General features: G+C 34.4%; 1 protein-coding gene across 5 annotated transcripts in view; it reads left to right on the top strand.

The window, feature by feature from the left end:
• ATG5 (autophagy related 5) overlaps nt 1-14,260 on the top strand; it is a 110,818-nt gene extending 96,558 nt beyond the window's left edge. For all 5 annotated transcript variants that reach the window (XM_081044930.1, XM_081044932.1, XM_081044934.1 and 2 more), the window contains one exon: nt 12,130-14,260. In XM_081044930.1, coding sequence (XP_080901056.1) covers nt 12,130-12,266 — 137 coding nt within the window. In that variant the 3' untranslated portion in view covers nt 12,267-14,260. The remainder of the gene's footprint in view (nt 1-12,129) is intronic.
• The last annotated feature ends 693 nt before the right edge of the window (nt 14,261-14,953 follow it).

The following is a 14,953-nucleotide window of genomic DNA, read 5'->3' on the forward strand; positions in this document are numbered from 1 at the left end:
ACCACTCTTCTTGATGGATTTTTTTTTTTCAATTTATTGGGTGGGATTTTTTTTTTTTAATTGTGGCTGTCACATTCAGGCATGTAAATTAAAAGTAGTCACATGGCTTGAGCTGCCATATTATCAGAACACAATTTCGTGATCTCCTGCCATTCCTACACCCAGATCACAACAATAAATGCAAGATTAACATGGCCCTACACAAGAATGACACACAAATTTTGTGAGGTTCTTTATTCTTTTAAAGATTCTCTATTCTCTTCTAAGTTTTTATCTTGCCATACCCGTAAATCTGTTCCTGAAGAATACACAATGTGACTTCCTTGTATTTTTTTTTTTTAAGAGGGGGCAGTTAGGTAGCCACTCACAACTTAAATCCGTAATCCTTCCTCTTAGGTGATTTCAGGTGCTATGACAGACTTGTGCTATGACAGACAGTGCTATGACCACCCAAATTGTCACATGCTTATATCGGGGAACACACCCATACACACACATCATTGAAATGATATAAATAGCACCTATACTTTTGATTGTACCTTTCATACTAGGAGGAAGCCACATTTCTAACACCAGTATCTTAAATAAAAACTTTTATTTACCTCTTCCTTTTGTCACCTCATATCGAAAATAAACTGTCATTTCAGGATCTGTGTAGAATATCCAAAACAAGTCACTATTTCAGTAAAGAACTGTTTACTGTCTGGTTCAGTACACCTGTGGCATTGTCAAATGTGAAGCATTTTGAAACACCTGCACCCAACTTAGGTTGAAAGCGAAAGACTTTAAGATTGGGTGTGTATGGATAACAAATGGCTGTCATCACACGATAAAGAGAGAAAGTACTTCATAAAAGTTATGTGGCACCATTGTCTCCTACTCCTTACAACAAGTGAGTCATACATGAAGGAATTTTGCCTTATTTCATCACATGACAGTACAATGTCCTAATAATTATGAAGACGTGCTTTAGGTCACTGTTCTTGTGGAGTAACTAATGATGCTTTGTGTGTTTCTTTTGTTGTTGTTGTTTTATAAGTGGCTAGAGGAGTTAGCCAAGTTAGAGCTAACAGGAAGTAACCAAAGGTGAGCTCAGGTAAATTTTTCTGTGGTGTCAGCTTTCATTAAAATGACTCTGGGCTAAGCTTCTGTACCAGACCTGAAGTGTGAAGTATTTTTTTCTTTGTTCATTAAAAACTACATACAAAAAAAAAAAAAACCCAGAAGTTTAAAACCATAGCTTTTATTCTTTTACTTGGGAGAATATGAAACACCTTTAAGCTTTGCCCAATAATATTTTATTTCCCAGTTTTTCAGTGTCATGTATAAAAACCTAGTAGGTTATGCATATGAGAATTAAAATGTCTATTCTTGCTTTTATAGATTTATTTCAAAGTTCTAGTCGATCAGTCCTCTGTAACAGTTGGGCCGCTTTAATCCTCAACTTATATTGATACTGTACAAATGAAGTGTATGTGTAATTTGCCATTCCATGGCAAATTAGTAAAAATTCCCTGCATCTTTGTTACCAACAAGTACAGTCCTGTAGTCCCATTCTCATTTCCATTCTTGCCCTGTTCCCTGGAGATTTATTTACCTTGAGACCCTTCCCAACTACTATTTTAACTTTCAGTTTCCATTTGATGTTATAGATTTCATTGTTTATCATTCCGTTTCTTTGTACCATACTGTCTTCTGGCACTGGGGATATTAAGATGTGTAAGACATATTGTAGTCTTGATACTTTGGTCCAGTAACTTTGGTCCAGTTGGAGTGAGCAGAAACATGTACAGATGTGGTGTGTACAGGAATGAAGATACACAAAGAATATTAGGAAGCTCCTAGAATGGCTGTCTTATCCATTCTGAAGTATAATAGGTAGTGAAGACTGAGCTAAGTCTTCAAAGATGAGTAGAAATTAGACAAATGAAAAGGAGGGACCAGGTCACATACCACATGACCACTGTAGAAACAGAATCCTTTACCAGCTCCCCAGCTGGTTGCTAAGGGGTAGTATCTGGTCTAAAATGTCCTCACTCTGTTTGCTGAGGAACTAGCCATATTTTTCTACTTCTCTCCTATAAATATGCAGAAAATTTTCAGTGAAGTCAGTAATGTGGGAAAAACACTGAGGAACCAAGTGACTTAAGATTGATCTATGTTTCGCTTAGTACATCGAAAGATTATTTTAACAACTTAACGCTAGGGGGTCATAGTATCCCGTTTAGTAGAGTAACTGGAAATTTATATTACTCTATTTTTGATATGCTTATTATACGAAACCACAGAATAGTTTCACAAAAGGTAAGGAAAAATGGTATATTCACATTTTTTTCTCCTTTGCTCTATGACATGATCAGATTGTATTTATAAAGTGAATTAACTGTTTGGTATTATAATAATTTTTTTCAGACATAAAGCAATTAGAGAAAAGAAATACGTATCTAAATCTCATGTTATTTATCCAGGGTAGATCTTTTGATTTGAAGTTTGAACCAGCAAAGTCATTTTTATCAGCATGATGGCACTACCCCCAAAGAGGTGGCATTGCAATTTGCAAACTCATACCACAGAAACATAAAATCTACAATACCCCCCCCAAACTTGATAAGAATTAGAATTTAGGAGTAAGAATAATAATAATTAATGGTTTCACAATTTCAGTAATTCTCTTTTCACTCGTTAAGAATTTGTTTTCATTCTAGTATCACTTTGTACCTTCCCACTTTGATTTGGAAGATCATTTAGTAAGGTTTGATTTTCTTTAATGGATGCAGGTTTCTTAGTCCATAAAATAAGGATCCTTCCTACTACCGGCCTCAAAGGATGGGATGGTTGTAGGGTTTAAATGAACAGTTTGTTTAAATGAGATTTCATAATCTCATATTACTCCAGGGTTTTACAATTGACATTTCTTTTTTGTTTTCTTATGGTTTTGTTAGTATTTTTCACAAATAAATGTACTCATACAGAATTTATAGTTAGTAAGGAGTTGTGTTTTTTCCTATTATGGCTTGTTGATAAACCCACTCTGCAGAGACAAGTACTTGTTGATGTTCAGTCTCTGCACAGCTGATGTAAATTATGATGAACTCTAACTGTAAACTGATACTGTAACCACTTATACTTAGGTTAGGGCGAAAGTTCCATGCCCTGGATTTTCACTTTTTTTAGAAATGAACTTCTGGATATGATTCGAAATGCCAGAAGTGTGGCTCTTTTAAGGACGAAATAAGCTTATTTCACTAAGGCATCTCCACAGTTACTGTGGCCAGCTTGATTATCATCTACTTGGTAAAGGCTACAGGTCTGAAGATGTTGCTGCTAGTGAAGTTTTTCATTGAAAACTAAGCAACAGAATGCACGTTTATTTCAACTTTCTAGCTATTGAGTTACTGTGAGCCAGACGTGGGGCTACTGGACTCTAATAGAAGCCCCACCTTTTCAGTCTCATTCTAACTTTCTCTGCTCTTCATTGTTTTCTCTCCCTCGTAGGATGCACATTTTATGTTAAAAAAAAAAAAAAGTGATACAGTGTCATTCACAGTGGAAATTCAAAGAGTTCCTCAATTGTAGCCCTCATAAACAAAGATCTTCTATACTCAAGTTTGGACAGAAGCAATTTGTTAGGCTCAGTTTTCACTTGGTAATTTTATCTTCTTAAATTTAATATTACATTACCAAATTCTCAACTAAAATGAGTCAAATTCTTTGCCTTGATTGTTTCACTATACCTCCATCTCTGTGCTCTGTCCCCACACATGGGTAGCATGGACTAATCTTTGTAATACAAAATCTGTTAACAAGTTAATCCATTGACCTACCTCTTTTCTAAAAGCAAAGAAATAAAAACTGATTATTTTCATTATTCTCCGTTAATGAAAATGAGATTACTGGATCTGTCAGAAGATGCATCTTATTTCCCTCAATTATTGTTATCTAAATTTCAAGAAGTTAAATGAATTAACATGACTTTTTCAAAAGTGAGAACAGACGATTAAGATTTCATCATTAGCACTTGAAAACAAAATTCCTTTAACAAAATAATAACACATGCAGGCGATTAAAAGCTACTCATTTCTTCATTAAAACAAGTCCTGTGTAGCCTCAGTCTGACCATATATATAAACAGTGTAATTATCACCTATATTTTAAATGAAACAATTCTGAAGTATTCTGTAATTCATACTTGACAAGTATTAATGGGCTCTATTATGCCCTACTAGAATTACTGGATCATTTTATGAAAGCAGATCAAACATTTGAACCTATATTTTCGAAGTGTTATTTTTGGGTGAGTTAAGTGAGCAAATTTTAATTTCTAATTTTTACCACTTTTTTATCTTATCAGGAGGCTTTTAGTTTATTAAAACAGTCTTACAATCACTTAATTTAATATAGGGTTCTATTTATAATTATAACTAATACGTAATTTTTTTTTTAGTTTAAATTTTGGTTTATGTTCTCAGTAAGAAATAGAAAGATTATAAGCAAAAGTCAATGAAAGAATTAACATGGACATGTTTTGAAAATCTTGTATGAAATGTTAAAAGTCAAGGCTCGTAATACTAAATAATAAAAAATATAAAGTTTATGCATAGAAAGAAATATGTTATATATATTAACTGTGATATTATATGTTCATTAAGACCTGTACTGCTAAGTTAGTATAGATCCGGAAGAAGTTAATGTAAGTATTTTTAAATGGGTTTGTATTTCTCTGATAAACAGCACTCTCCTTCTGTTTGTGATCACAGGATAAAAGCTCTGTAAGCTTGTATATGTTCATTTTTACTGCTACATCATGTAGTGTGCTCTTAAGATTGAGATCTCATTCCCCAGGAAGCATTTCTGTCTAAGATTAATTGCCCTTTTAAAATCAGCGTTTGATGTATTCCTTTGGCTATATCCTGGCTTGGTTTAACCCCCTTTGACCTCACCTCACTGACTATTACCGCTGAGGCTGAGTCAGAATCCTTCAACATGATGTATGCACTTCACATTTCAGCCTGTGGTTTTTCATGTCGATGGATTCAATTAGTTGGCGTTTTACTAATGAACATATCAGAGGTTAAAGAATTTGTCAGAACAAAATCGTTCAAACTGGTGGTAATCAAAAAGCTCATCTCTTTATTTGTTTGAAACTTTTTCAGAAGTATTAAGTATATTTTTAGAAGTTTTACCTTCAGCATCACACATTCCAAAGTAGTAAATGAAATAATTTTCTGCTGAATTATAAAATGTAAATGTGAAGCCACAAGATTAAACACAGTGGTTATAACATGTGGCTTTAAATTTCTATTATTTCCATATTCACAATTATGAACTTTAAAAAAATTATTTAAACCGAAATTTTCTGATTAAAAGCATTTTCTCATGAAGATACACCAGCCATTTTTTTTCAGCTTCCTTTAAATTCAGAGAGTTCACATATTTACTATACTTCTTAATAGTAAGAATGAAACTCATGCATCTCTCTAGAATCTCAACTGACCTGTTTTTGAAGACATTTAGGTCATATTCCTTGTTGAAAATTGGTTAAAAAAATAAGGACTAACATGCAGATCTGTTAGCCATTGCTAACAGATATCTCTAAAAGACAGATTCATCACATACTATGAGTCCTCAGTGATATTTTTAAATTGTATGACAACGATTTTGGAAATCCCCCACACACCTGAATGTTTTCATCTTTTTAAAAAAAATAAGAACCTTACCTAAGGCCTGTGAAGCTACGTAATCATAGTACAATAGAGCTCGTTGACTTGGCATGATGTGCTCTACGGAATGTACAGGTTGCAAGTGCTGCTCGCTTAATCCAGAGGGTTTACAGTGCTTAAGGAATATTTGAAAACGTCATTCATTTTGTTTGCGTAACGATTGAGTCTTTGGATTTTTGTTTTCATCTTTTTTTTTCTTAGCACATTCGTAAAATGTATGTGCCACACTGCATAATACTGGGGCTGAGTAATGCAGAGTGTATATTAACATGAGGCCAAATTCTTACAGCCCTTTGCATGCCAATCACATAATTGAATGTATGGTTTTTATGTATTTTTTGATATATCTAGTACTAAGACAATTAACTCATTTCCATAACTTTGTGTGCAGGGAGAGAATTTCAATGAGTGTTTATGTTTTGTTACTAAACCATGATCTTTTAAAAACCGGTCTTCTGTCTTCACTTCGTAAGTAATATATTTGACACTGTTATTTTTTTAGGGAGTGAACAGAAGGGAGGAATGAGAAAGAGAGTCCCTCAGTTTTTGAATGCCTGCTATGTCCAAACCCTCGGATATCCCATTTAATCCTCCATGCAACCTTAGAAATTAGAATTGTTTATCTACACTATAAGAGGTAGAAACAGACTCAGAAGATTGAGTGATTTGCCTATTAATTCAAAACAGTAAATTATGCCGATTTTAACTCTAAAATATGTTGCTGTTCAGGCATAAAAGACTCATGTACTAGAACTGGAAGACATTAGTGGTCCTCATTCTAGACCAGTGGTTTATAAACTGACCCACACAGTTGTATCAAACTACCGTGGGCCGTACGTCAGTAAGCAGGGGATTGGCAGGCAGGCCCAGTCCCACACAACCAAAGCTGCCCCACCTCACCTGTGTTATATGCATAAGATTTTGTTTGAAGAAAAGTTCTACACACGTAAGATTTATTCAAGGGGACATTTTAAAACACACTTTACCCCAGGGATTGATTCAGAAAGTATGGAGAGGGCCCAGCTTATGTATTTTTAAGAATCTTCCAAATTATTCTGATGATAAGCCTGATTTGCTAGCCATGGATCTAGACAGACACCTTCATTTTGTAAAGACACACCCTAAAAGAGATAGGAGGACTGCCCAGAGTCCTTCATTACCAGAATTGGAATTCAAATTTCCTACCTCCCAGTTCGTCTGTCTTTCAGTAGCACCTTATTAACTATCAGTGCATAGTTGGTCCTTTCTCCTTTATGTCTCATTTCTATTATTGTATATCATATTCACTGTGTGTGTGTATGTGTGTGTATATATATATATATATATATATATATATATATATATATATATATATACATATAATTTGTGTGTGTGCATCATTTTTTATATGTACATAACAAGTTAACCATTGGTTTGGGTTCATAATTTTCATTAATGACTTACCTGGCTAATGTGAATTTTCTTTCCCTTTTTGCTTTTACATGTAATTCTTAAACATTGCAATCATACAGCCAAAATCTTTCTGAATATGTTTTCTTTAAAATGTCCTACAACTCTAAAAATATTCACTTTAAAGTAGATGCTAGTTCAGAACTGAATTTGTTTTTATTAGGCTATTGGTGATAATACAAAATTATATGATACATTTATATTTTATTTCATAATAATTGGACTTACAAGGAAGATAAATATAAGAAACGAAATTTTGTTGTATAGTCTCTGTGTTGGTACATAATCTCTCTAAGTGAATTGAATTCCATCTCTACCTAAAGAAAATACACGTCTTTGACATTTGTTTCTATCCTTTTCCTTAAATCACAAACCCAAAGTATTTATGAATTACTATTTTTATATTTACAAGAGGGGTTAAATAATTAGTTTTAAAACAAAATTGTCAAGGAAATTGTCAAAGGCTTCAAACTGTCTAGAGTATAGAGAAATGAGAATTAAATGCAATGTATGATGCCTGGACTACATCCTACACTGGAGTAAAATAATTGGGATAATTGATAAAATTTGAAATGATTCCATAATAGTATTATATTGTAGGGCCTAAAAAATACTTTTCCTCCCACCTTCTGAGTTCTTCTAGCTGGGCTAATAATTCAAAAGACACACAGCAGATTTAGGAGAAAATCAAAATCTAATACATGTGCATGGAGAATTCACATAAGCTTGAAAATTCCAAGACAATGAGGCAAATTTGGGTATATATGTCATTTTGGACAAAAGAGAAAAGTGGAGAACAAGAGTATTAGATTTTAAAAGTGAAAATGAGCGATTAACAAGTAGCAAGAGAGTGCCAAACAAATTCCTGCTGGGCAATTCAGAAAACAGTGGGACCATGGAGTGTGTGGGGAGGGTGCCCTGATTGGGGGCTTTGTATCTCGTATTTAATTCACATTAGGCTAAGGTAAATATGCTAAGATTTTTATCCTGGAAGAGGTCTTTCCATCTGAACCTCTTTTGTTTCTTAATAACCAACTTAAAGTCAATATCCCAAAAGGCAGTTTTAGGGTGACAAAACTTTGGACCCCTTCAATATCAGTGTTCATTTTTTTTTTTGATAACTATACTGTGGTTATATAAAAGAATATAGTACACACTAAAATATTTAAGGATAAAGGGTTCAATATTTCTAATTTACTCTCAAATGATTGAGAAAAATTATGTATACACAGAATTATAAAAACAAATGGGGCAAAATGTAAACAATTGGTGACTCTGCGTGAAGGGGAATTTCTTATATTATTCTTACAACTTTTCCATAAGTTTGAAATTATATCAAAATTAAATACCCCCAAAACCTGCCCTGTTTGAGAGAATTTCATATAGAACTAGTTCACTTGATTGCTATCTCAAATGGTTGCCTACTTTAAAGCATTGAACTAACTTCTAAAAATTCTGAGTGGGTGAAGTGTGGAGTAACATTTTTCTCCTGAGTCATTTGCTTTGTAGTGACATTATTTCTTATTCCCAATTATTAAATTCTAGATTCCCATTTTGAGACACAAAGACATATTTACCAAAAACATGATTTACTTTAGCAATATCATCAAGTGTTTCCTTTCTACTGTTAGTAGAAAAAGAAACCAGCTTATTTTTCACTGCTCCATTTTGTTCTGATATTGCCAGAATGTACAGTCATGCTCTGTTGTTATTTATGGTAGTGAACAGAGAACCAAAATTTTGCCCTCCTGAAGGTGCTTTTTAGGATATTGATTTTAAGCTGTTCATTAAGAAATAAGACTCAGAAAGAACTTTTGGCCCTCCCTTGTTTCCTGCTCAAGAGATTCAGACAGACAGAAAAACCTGCCTTGGGAAGGGAGCCTGGGCTTAATCACCTTAAGAAAAACTCCAAGCCTGTTAGCTAGATATCCCATGTCCCATTGTTTCTGAGCTGCCCAGCAAGAATTTTTCTGCCATGTATGTACCCCTCTTCCTCAGCTGTCTGTAAATCGCCCCCTGAAATCTAATATCCCACCCTCCTTTCTCCTTTGTCCAAAATGACATCTATACCCAATGATTCCTCACTGTCTTTGGAATTTTCATGCTTATCTGAATTCCCTGTGCGCATGTATTAAAATTGTGTTTTTCTCTGTTAATTTTTGTGTTAATCTGTCCCTGGTAATGTGATTATTAGCCTAGCTAGAAGAATTTAGAAGATGGGAGGAAAAAAGTATTAATTTTTTTTTTTTAGTCCCCACAGTACCATGAATTTAGGTGATAGCATATAAACTTCTTGGCTTATTTGGAAACATTTTGATTTTTTTGCTTTTTTAATAACCAAAACAAAACTGTCTTTATCAGTAGGGCTCTTCTATATAGTAGTACCAGCCATCAAAAGCCATTCTCAAAACATTTATTTTGGCAGTGACTTCTTCTACCAGCAGCAAAATTATCCAAGCTCTGAAAACATTTATTGACTAATTACTAAGTATCTGGCACTATGCTAGGAACTGGGGAACAGTGAGGAATAAGAGAAACTTAAGTTAGTAGTTCCAAGGACACTGCTTGCCCCATTCTAAGAATCCTTCTGGTGACCACTGTTGTTGGAAATAAAGATTTTTATCTTTTTTTTAATCAGGAAATAAAAAAGCTAAATATACACAAGTGAAATATTTGGACCAATGTAGGCAGTGACAAAATAATTAAAATCTGAAACTGTTGTATTGAGGGATATGACAGTCCTAGATCCACTGCCTTCGTTGTCTAAGTTTAGTTAGTGACACTTTCACATCACAGGTTCAGAGTGGCCCCAATTAAAAGCACAGAATCAGTGCTGCCTATTCAGGTTTCTGATAATGTGCTTTATTGGGTTTGCTATACAGTGTTTGAATCGCTTGTGTTCTTCAACTTCTGTTGTTTAACTCTTCTATCCCTTTGTGTAACAGGATTGGCCTTTTGCCTTTCAAACACACTGTGCATGAGTTTGCCGTAATGTATTTGCTCCCACATTTAAATACCTCTTTAGGTATAGTATTTTGGATACTGAGTTGTGACTTGTTTCTTCTAACCCAGTTTCAGAATATCCAAAAGGGACTCTGGCTTAGGGAAAAACTTTACAGATAAGGAACTTTTACTCTTATACCACTGCTCTTTCATTTTTTGACTCAGTGCTAAGTAAGTAGGAGGAAGATTCTGAGAATATTAAAGTATTTCAAAGAAATAAATAATTAGAATTTAAAGAGAACTACACCAGAAATGTTTTCAAATATTCTAAGAAAAATTTAATACAGTAAAATTTGGCAGTGTAGAACTGATGATGAATGAATCATGCCAGATAGCGGAGGGTTTATCCATTTGAATACCAACATTTCAAAGTCTTCTCAAAGTACTAATACCCCGTTTTCTATAATATTCTGTATAAAGCTTAATCTTTTATTTATAGATGATACTCATTAGAAAAAACCCTCGTTGTAGTAACACTGTGATCACAACTGTGTAAAAAGCATGTATAGATGCAAGATTGGCAGACAAAACATGAAAGCATTTTTCAGGTTAGTAGTAGTATGGGGTGATATCTTTTTCTAAAATTGTTTTTAACTATGACACAATGATTCAGGGGTTTGTTTGGGACTTTTATTTGGCTCTCTCTGAGATTGATACTTTGTTAGGTTTTTATTTTTGGCATTTTCTTTTTTTTTAGCAATTCTCTGGAGTGTTTTTGTGTCCTCCTTATTGTCTGTCTGTTGACTGTCACCTCCCAGGACTGTGCTGCTTCTAATGGGAAGTTTAAATATTTCTTTAAAAGGGTCTCTTGTTTCAGGTTCCAACCAAGCCAGTATCAGCATACATCATCAGCCCATTTTGCCTAGACATTAAAGCACTAGAGATGCAAAAGTCATTTCAAACGGAGCAAAAAGGGGGGAAAGTAGGGTATTTCCCTCTCATACAGTATAGTTCCATGAATTCTGTTTCCTTGTTGCCTTCTGTCTCCAGGAAGCTGAGAGGTTTAGACATTGTATTTTGAAGAGACTAAAAGAGACCAAGAATTGTGCTAATGGAGTGACACAAAGTTTCTTGAAGGTTCTTTTTTTGGTCCTTTCCAAAAGAGGAGTTTGATTTTGCTGTTTTTGTTTTCCTACAGCAACCAAGGGTACTTCTGTTTACTTTAAAGATTGTCAGTACATCATACCAAAATCTTAAAAGACACAAAACTAGCTTGAAATTTAATTTGTGATACAATTTTGAATTTGAAAGAAAAGTGTGACTTATTATAGCACCCTTTTAATTAGGGAGTTGGTGTTAACAAAAATCTGTCAGGTTTCATGACTCTAAAGCAGAAATCCCTAAGTCAGACTCTTAGTTCTTTCTCATAAAAACTCTAACTCTTGTTCTAATAGTGTCTAAAATTTTTTGATATACATTTGAACAGCTTTACTGAAAATTCACCTATAGCTCCCATCAGTTTTATTAAACATCTTCCTAAACACTGATCTTATGCTTGATGATTTCTACTCACCTTTCTATTTTATATATTTTAAATATGTATTGACCTACTTCACATACCTGTCATTTTTAATTGCCGTATAGTACAGTTTTTAATGTTTAATTAAAATAAATTTTGGTCAGTGGGTACGATGGGCTGTTTTCTCCACTATAGTTTCATTAACGTCAGTCTTAGGTAAGCACAGTAATTAAGAAAGAATGAATACTTTCACATATAGCAACAGCATTTTTATCAGAATTCATTGTAACCCTCAGGTTTCTGTTTTGGGTGATACATATTGCAACATTTGAACTTTCTCCATGTCCACATTTCCTGCTCAGGAAACAAACCAGGTTTAACCTGTTAAAGGTGTAAAATCCATTTAATTCACTAAGGATTACCCAAACGCAGCAGATTATTTTTTCTTCAACTGTTTTGAGTCTTACTGATTATTATTGGATTTCTTTGTTGGAATAGATGGGGAAAAAAAGAATCAAGTAATGATTCATGGAATTGAGCCAATGTTGGAAACACCTCTGCAGTGGCTGAGTGAACATCTGAGCTACCCGGATAATTTTCTTCATATTAGTATCGTCCCACAACCAACAGATTGAAGGATCAACCATTTGCTTGAATGGAATCACCCTTAAACAGGATTTATCGGAGCATGTCACCCATCTGCTTCAGTCAGGTTTGGTGGAGGTAACCTGACCAGAAACACTGCTGCAAGCCAAACAGGAAAAAGATTCCACGTCTGATAAGACACTTGGGCTGGTCGTACTTTGCATCCCCACTGCTTTCCTCCACTGCCGTCATTAAACCTCATCTGCAACGTGAAAGACTTGACAGGACCACTGCAAGTCTTCTGTTTTCTTGTAAAATATAACAAAGCTGAAACCTTTGGCCTAAGAAGAAAATGGAAATATGTGCCACTCAATTTGTATTTCTGATTAACAAATAAACAGGGGTATTTCCTAAGGTGACCATGGTTGAACTTTAGCTTGAAGGAATGGAAACATTGGTTTAATTTTCAAGAGAATTAGACTTAAGAAAGTAAAAGAGAAATTCTGTTATCAATAACTTGCAGTAATTTTTTGTAAAAGATCAAATTACAGTAAACCCATCTTTCCTTAATGAAAATTTCCTATGTTTACAGTCTGTCTGTTGGTATGCAAACAATCTTGTAACTTTGATAATGAACAGTGAGAGATTTTTAAATAAAGCTTCAGAATATGTTTTGTCATTTAATAACATGCAGTTTTGTCACTTTTCCAGTACTTTCTGACACACATACAGTACATCACCGTTTTTCCTCTGTGTGTTACCTTCAGACTGGTCATCGTCAGCATGGAATGAATGTAGAGTATAGGATAACTTGTCTCAGGAGCTACCATAGAATTTCTAGCTGCCAGTTTTTAAATCTGTGTTCTTCACACACTAAAGATATAAATAATGTTATTCTCATTGCTGTTTGGCCCATGTAAACCTGTCAAATCATAGTATGCTAAGCATCTGAATAGGAAAATTTTGCATTTTTGGAAAAACCCATTCCTTCCCAAGCTACTGTTTTCCACTGGCTTCACATCTATTTCACTGTGGTCCCTGGCAGCCAGTCTTTGAAGTCTGAAGATTACCCATCTCTTGATTGCAGTAGCTTTTCCTTACTTTACCAAAAATATTCAGAGGTTACTGGATTCTTACTCAATATAAGGAAAATTTTGCTGCACTCGATTCCCGCACTGCTGGGATTCTACCAGCTGAAAGTATTTGTGCATCACACTTTGTTTCTTGTAAGCTAGCTTGCTGTCCGTATTGAATGTTGACCCACTTGGGTATGCTAAAAGACAGAGTATCATACAGAAATGGTTTTAGACTGAAGAGTAAAGGGAATAAAAATCACACTTCCGTGATTTTCACTGATTAATAGCAGATACAGAATAAGATAAAGTTAGTCAAAGATCGACTATTCTGGAATGGAAAGTATAATGCTCAGTCCAAAAAGAAAAACGGGGTACTGATGTGATCCCCAAAAATAGGAACAAATAGCAAATCACTGGTCTAATGTCAATCAAATGAAAAGTGCCGTTTTAGTACAGGCAGAAAAAATAATATTTGAGTGACTTAAGGATAAAAACCCACTGACTTGTATTTTTTCAAAAGAGGTTGATCTGAATATGATTGTTCACATTAAAAGTGTTTATTCATCTATTCAGTTTGGGGATTTTCCCCCTTGATGTTTTGACAGACTGAAGTGAGCTTCAGTGAGCGAAGGATCAAAATGCCAGGGAGTGCTGAGCTGTGAAGAAGCAAGTGTGGTGAGAATGGTGAGCCATGCTTTTCCACAGATAGACCCTTGTGAGGTCTCCGCAGTGGGCTCACGTGAGCTACTGAGGATCGTTACTTCTAGATTTGCAAGTAAATTTTCTCAAGCCATTGCCCATTTTTACTTACGTATTCATTATTGTACCAGCATCATAACTGTATTACTCTAATCCCAGGTAAGTCAAGCCTCCGATACGCAGAGGAAGAATGGAAACAGAAATTAGTACTGGCTTAAATATCTATTTTTGTTTCTTTTTATTTGAATATTTAAATTTTATGGTTTATTAAAAAATTAAATAAATTTTGTGTCTGTCTTTATTTTTAGAGGTCAGAATGATATTGATATAAAGCAAGTTACCTATTGGGGAAGTCATTAAAATGTCCTTAGCCTTAACACCAGTCATAAAAGTTTTTCTAAGAAATAAACACTACGAGGAATAAAGGGGAACATATGAAAGAAAATTGGGGAAGTCCTTCAATCTCTATATGCTTATTTAACTCATCCTTGGTAGTGACAACCCCCCGCCCCCCCCAAGAAAATTAAAATATGTTTTAAAATTATTGGCGTCGTTAACTAGGAAGGAATAAGTTCAGCTTAAGTAAAGGAAATCATTGCTTGTTTGCCCTTCATAATGTTTTGCATTCAGATGATCTTAGTTCTAATCATAAATAGAATTCAATTGATGAGCAGCTTACTCATGTGTATCTAGACACCCAGAGTAGCCTGACCATAATTGAATAAAATTGACCTACCATTCTTTACAGCGTGGTGATGTGTAGACCGTATTCCAATCAGTCTGAAGTGAACCATGAATGGACTAGTCCGATTATGTTTATCCCCCTGTTCTCATTCACTGGAACCTAGGTAGGAATTGGTAAGAAAACAATATACAAGATTTGATATTGAGTGACAGTCATTTTTAATGGTTCTTTTTCTAGGGTATGTTTATTTTTATAGGCTACATAAGGTAACCTTTCC

The sequence above is a fragment of the Rhinolophus hipposideros genome, assembly GCF_964194185.1.
Source record: "Rhinolophus hipposideros genome assembly, chromosome: 3".
NCBI classification, from domain to species: Eukaryota; Metazoa; Chordata; class Mammalia; order Chiroptera; family Rhinolophidae; genus Rhinolophus; species Rhinolophus hipposideros.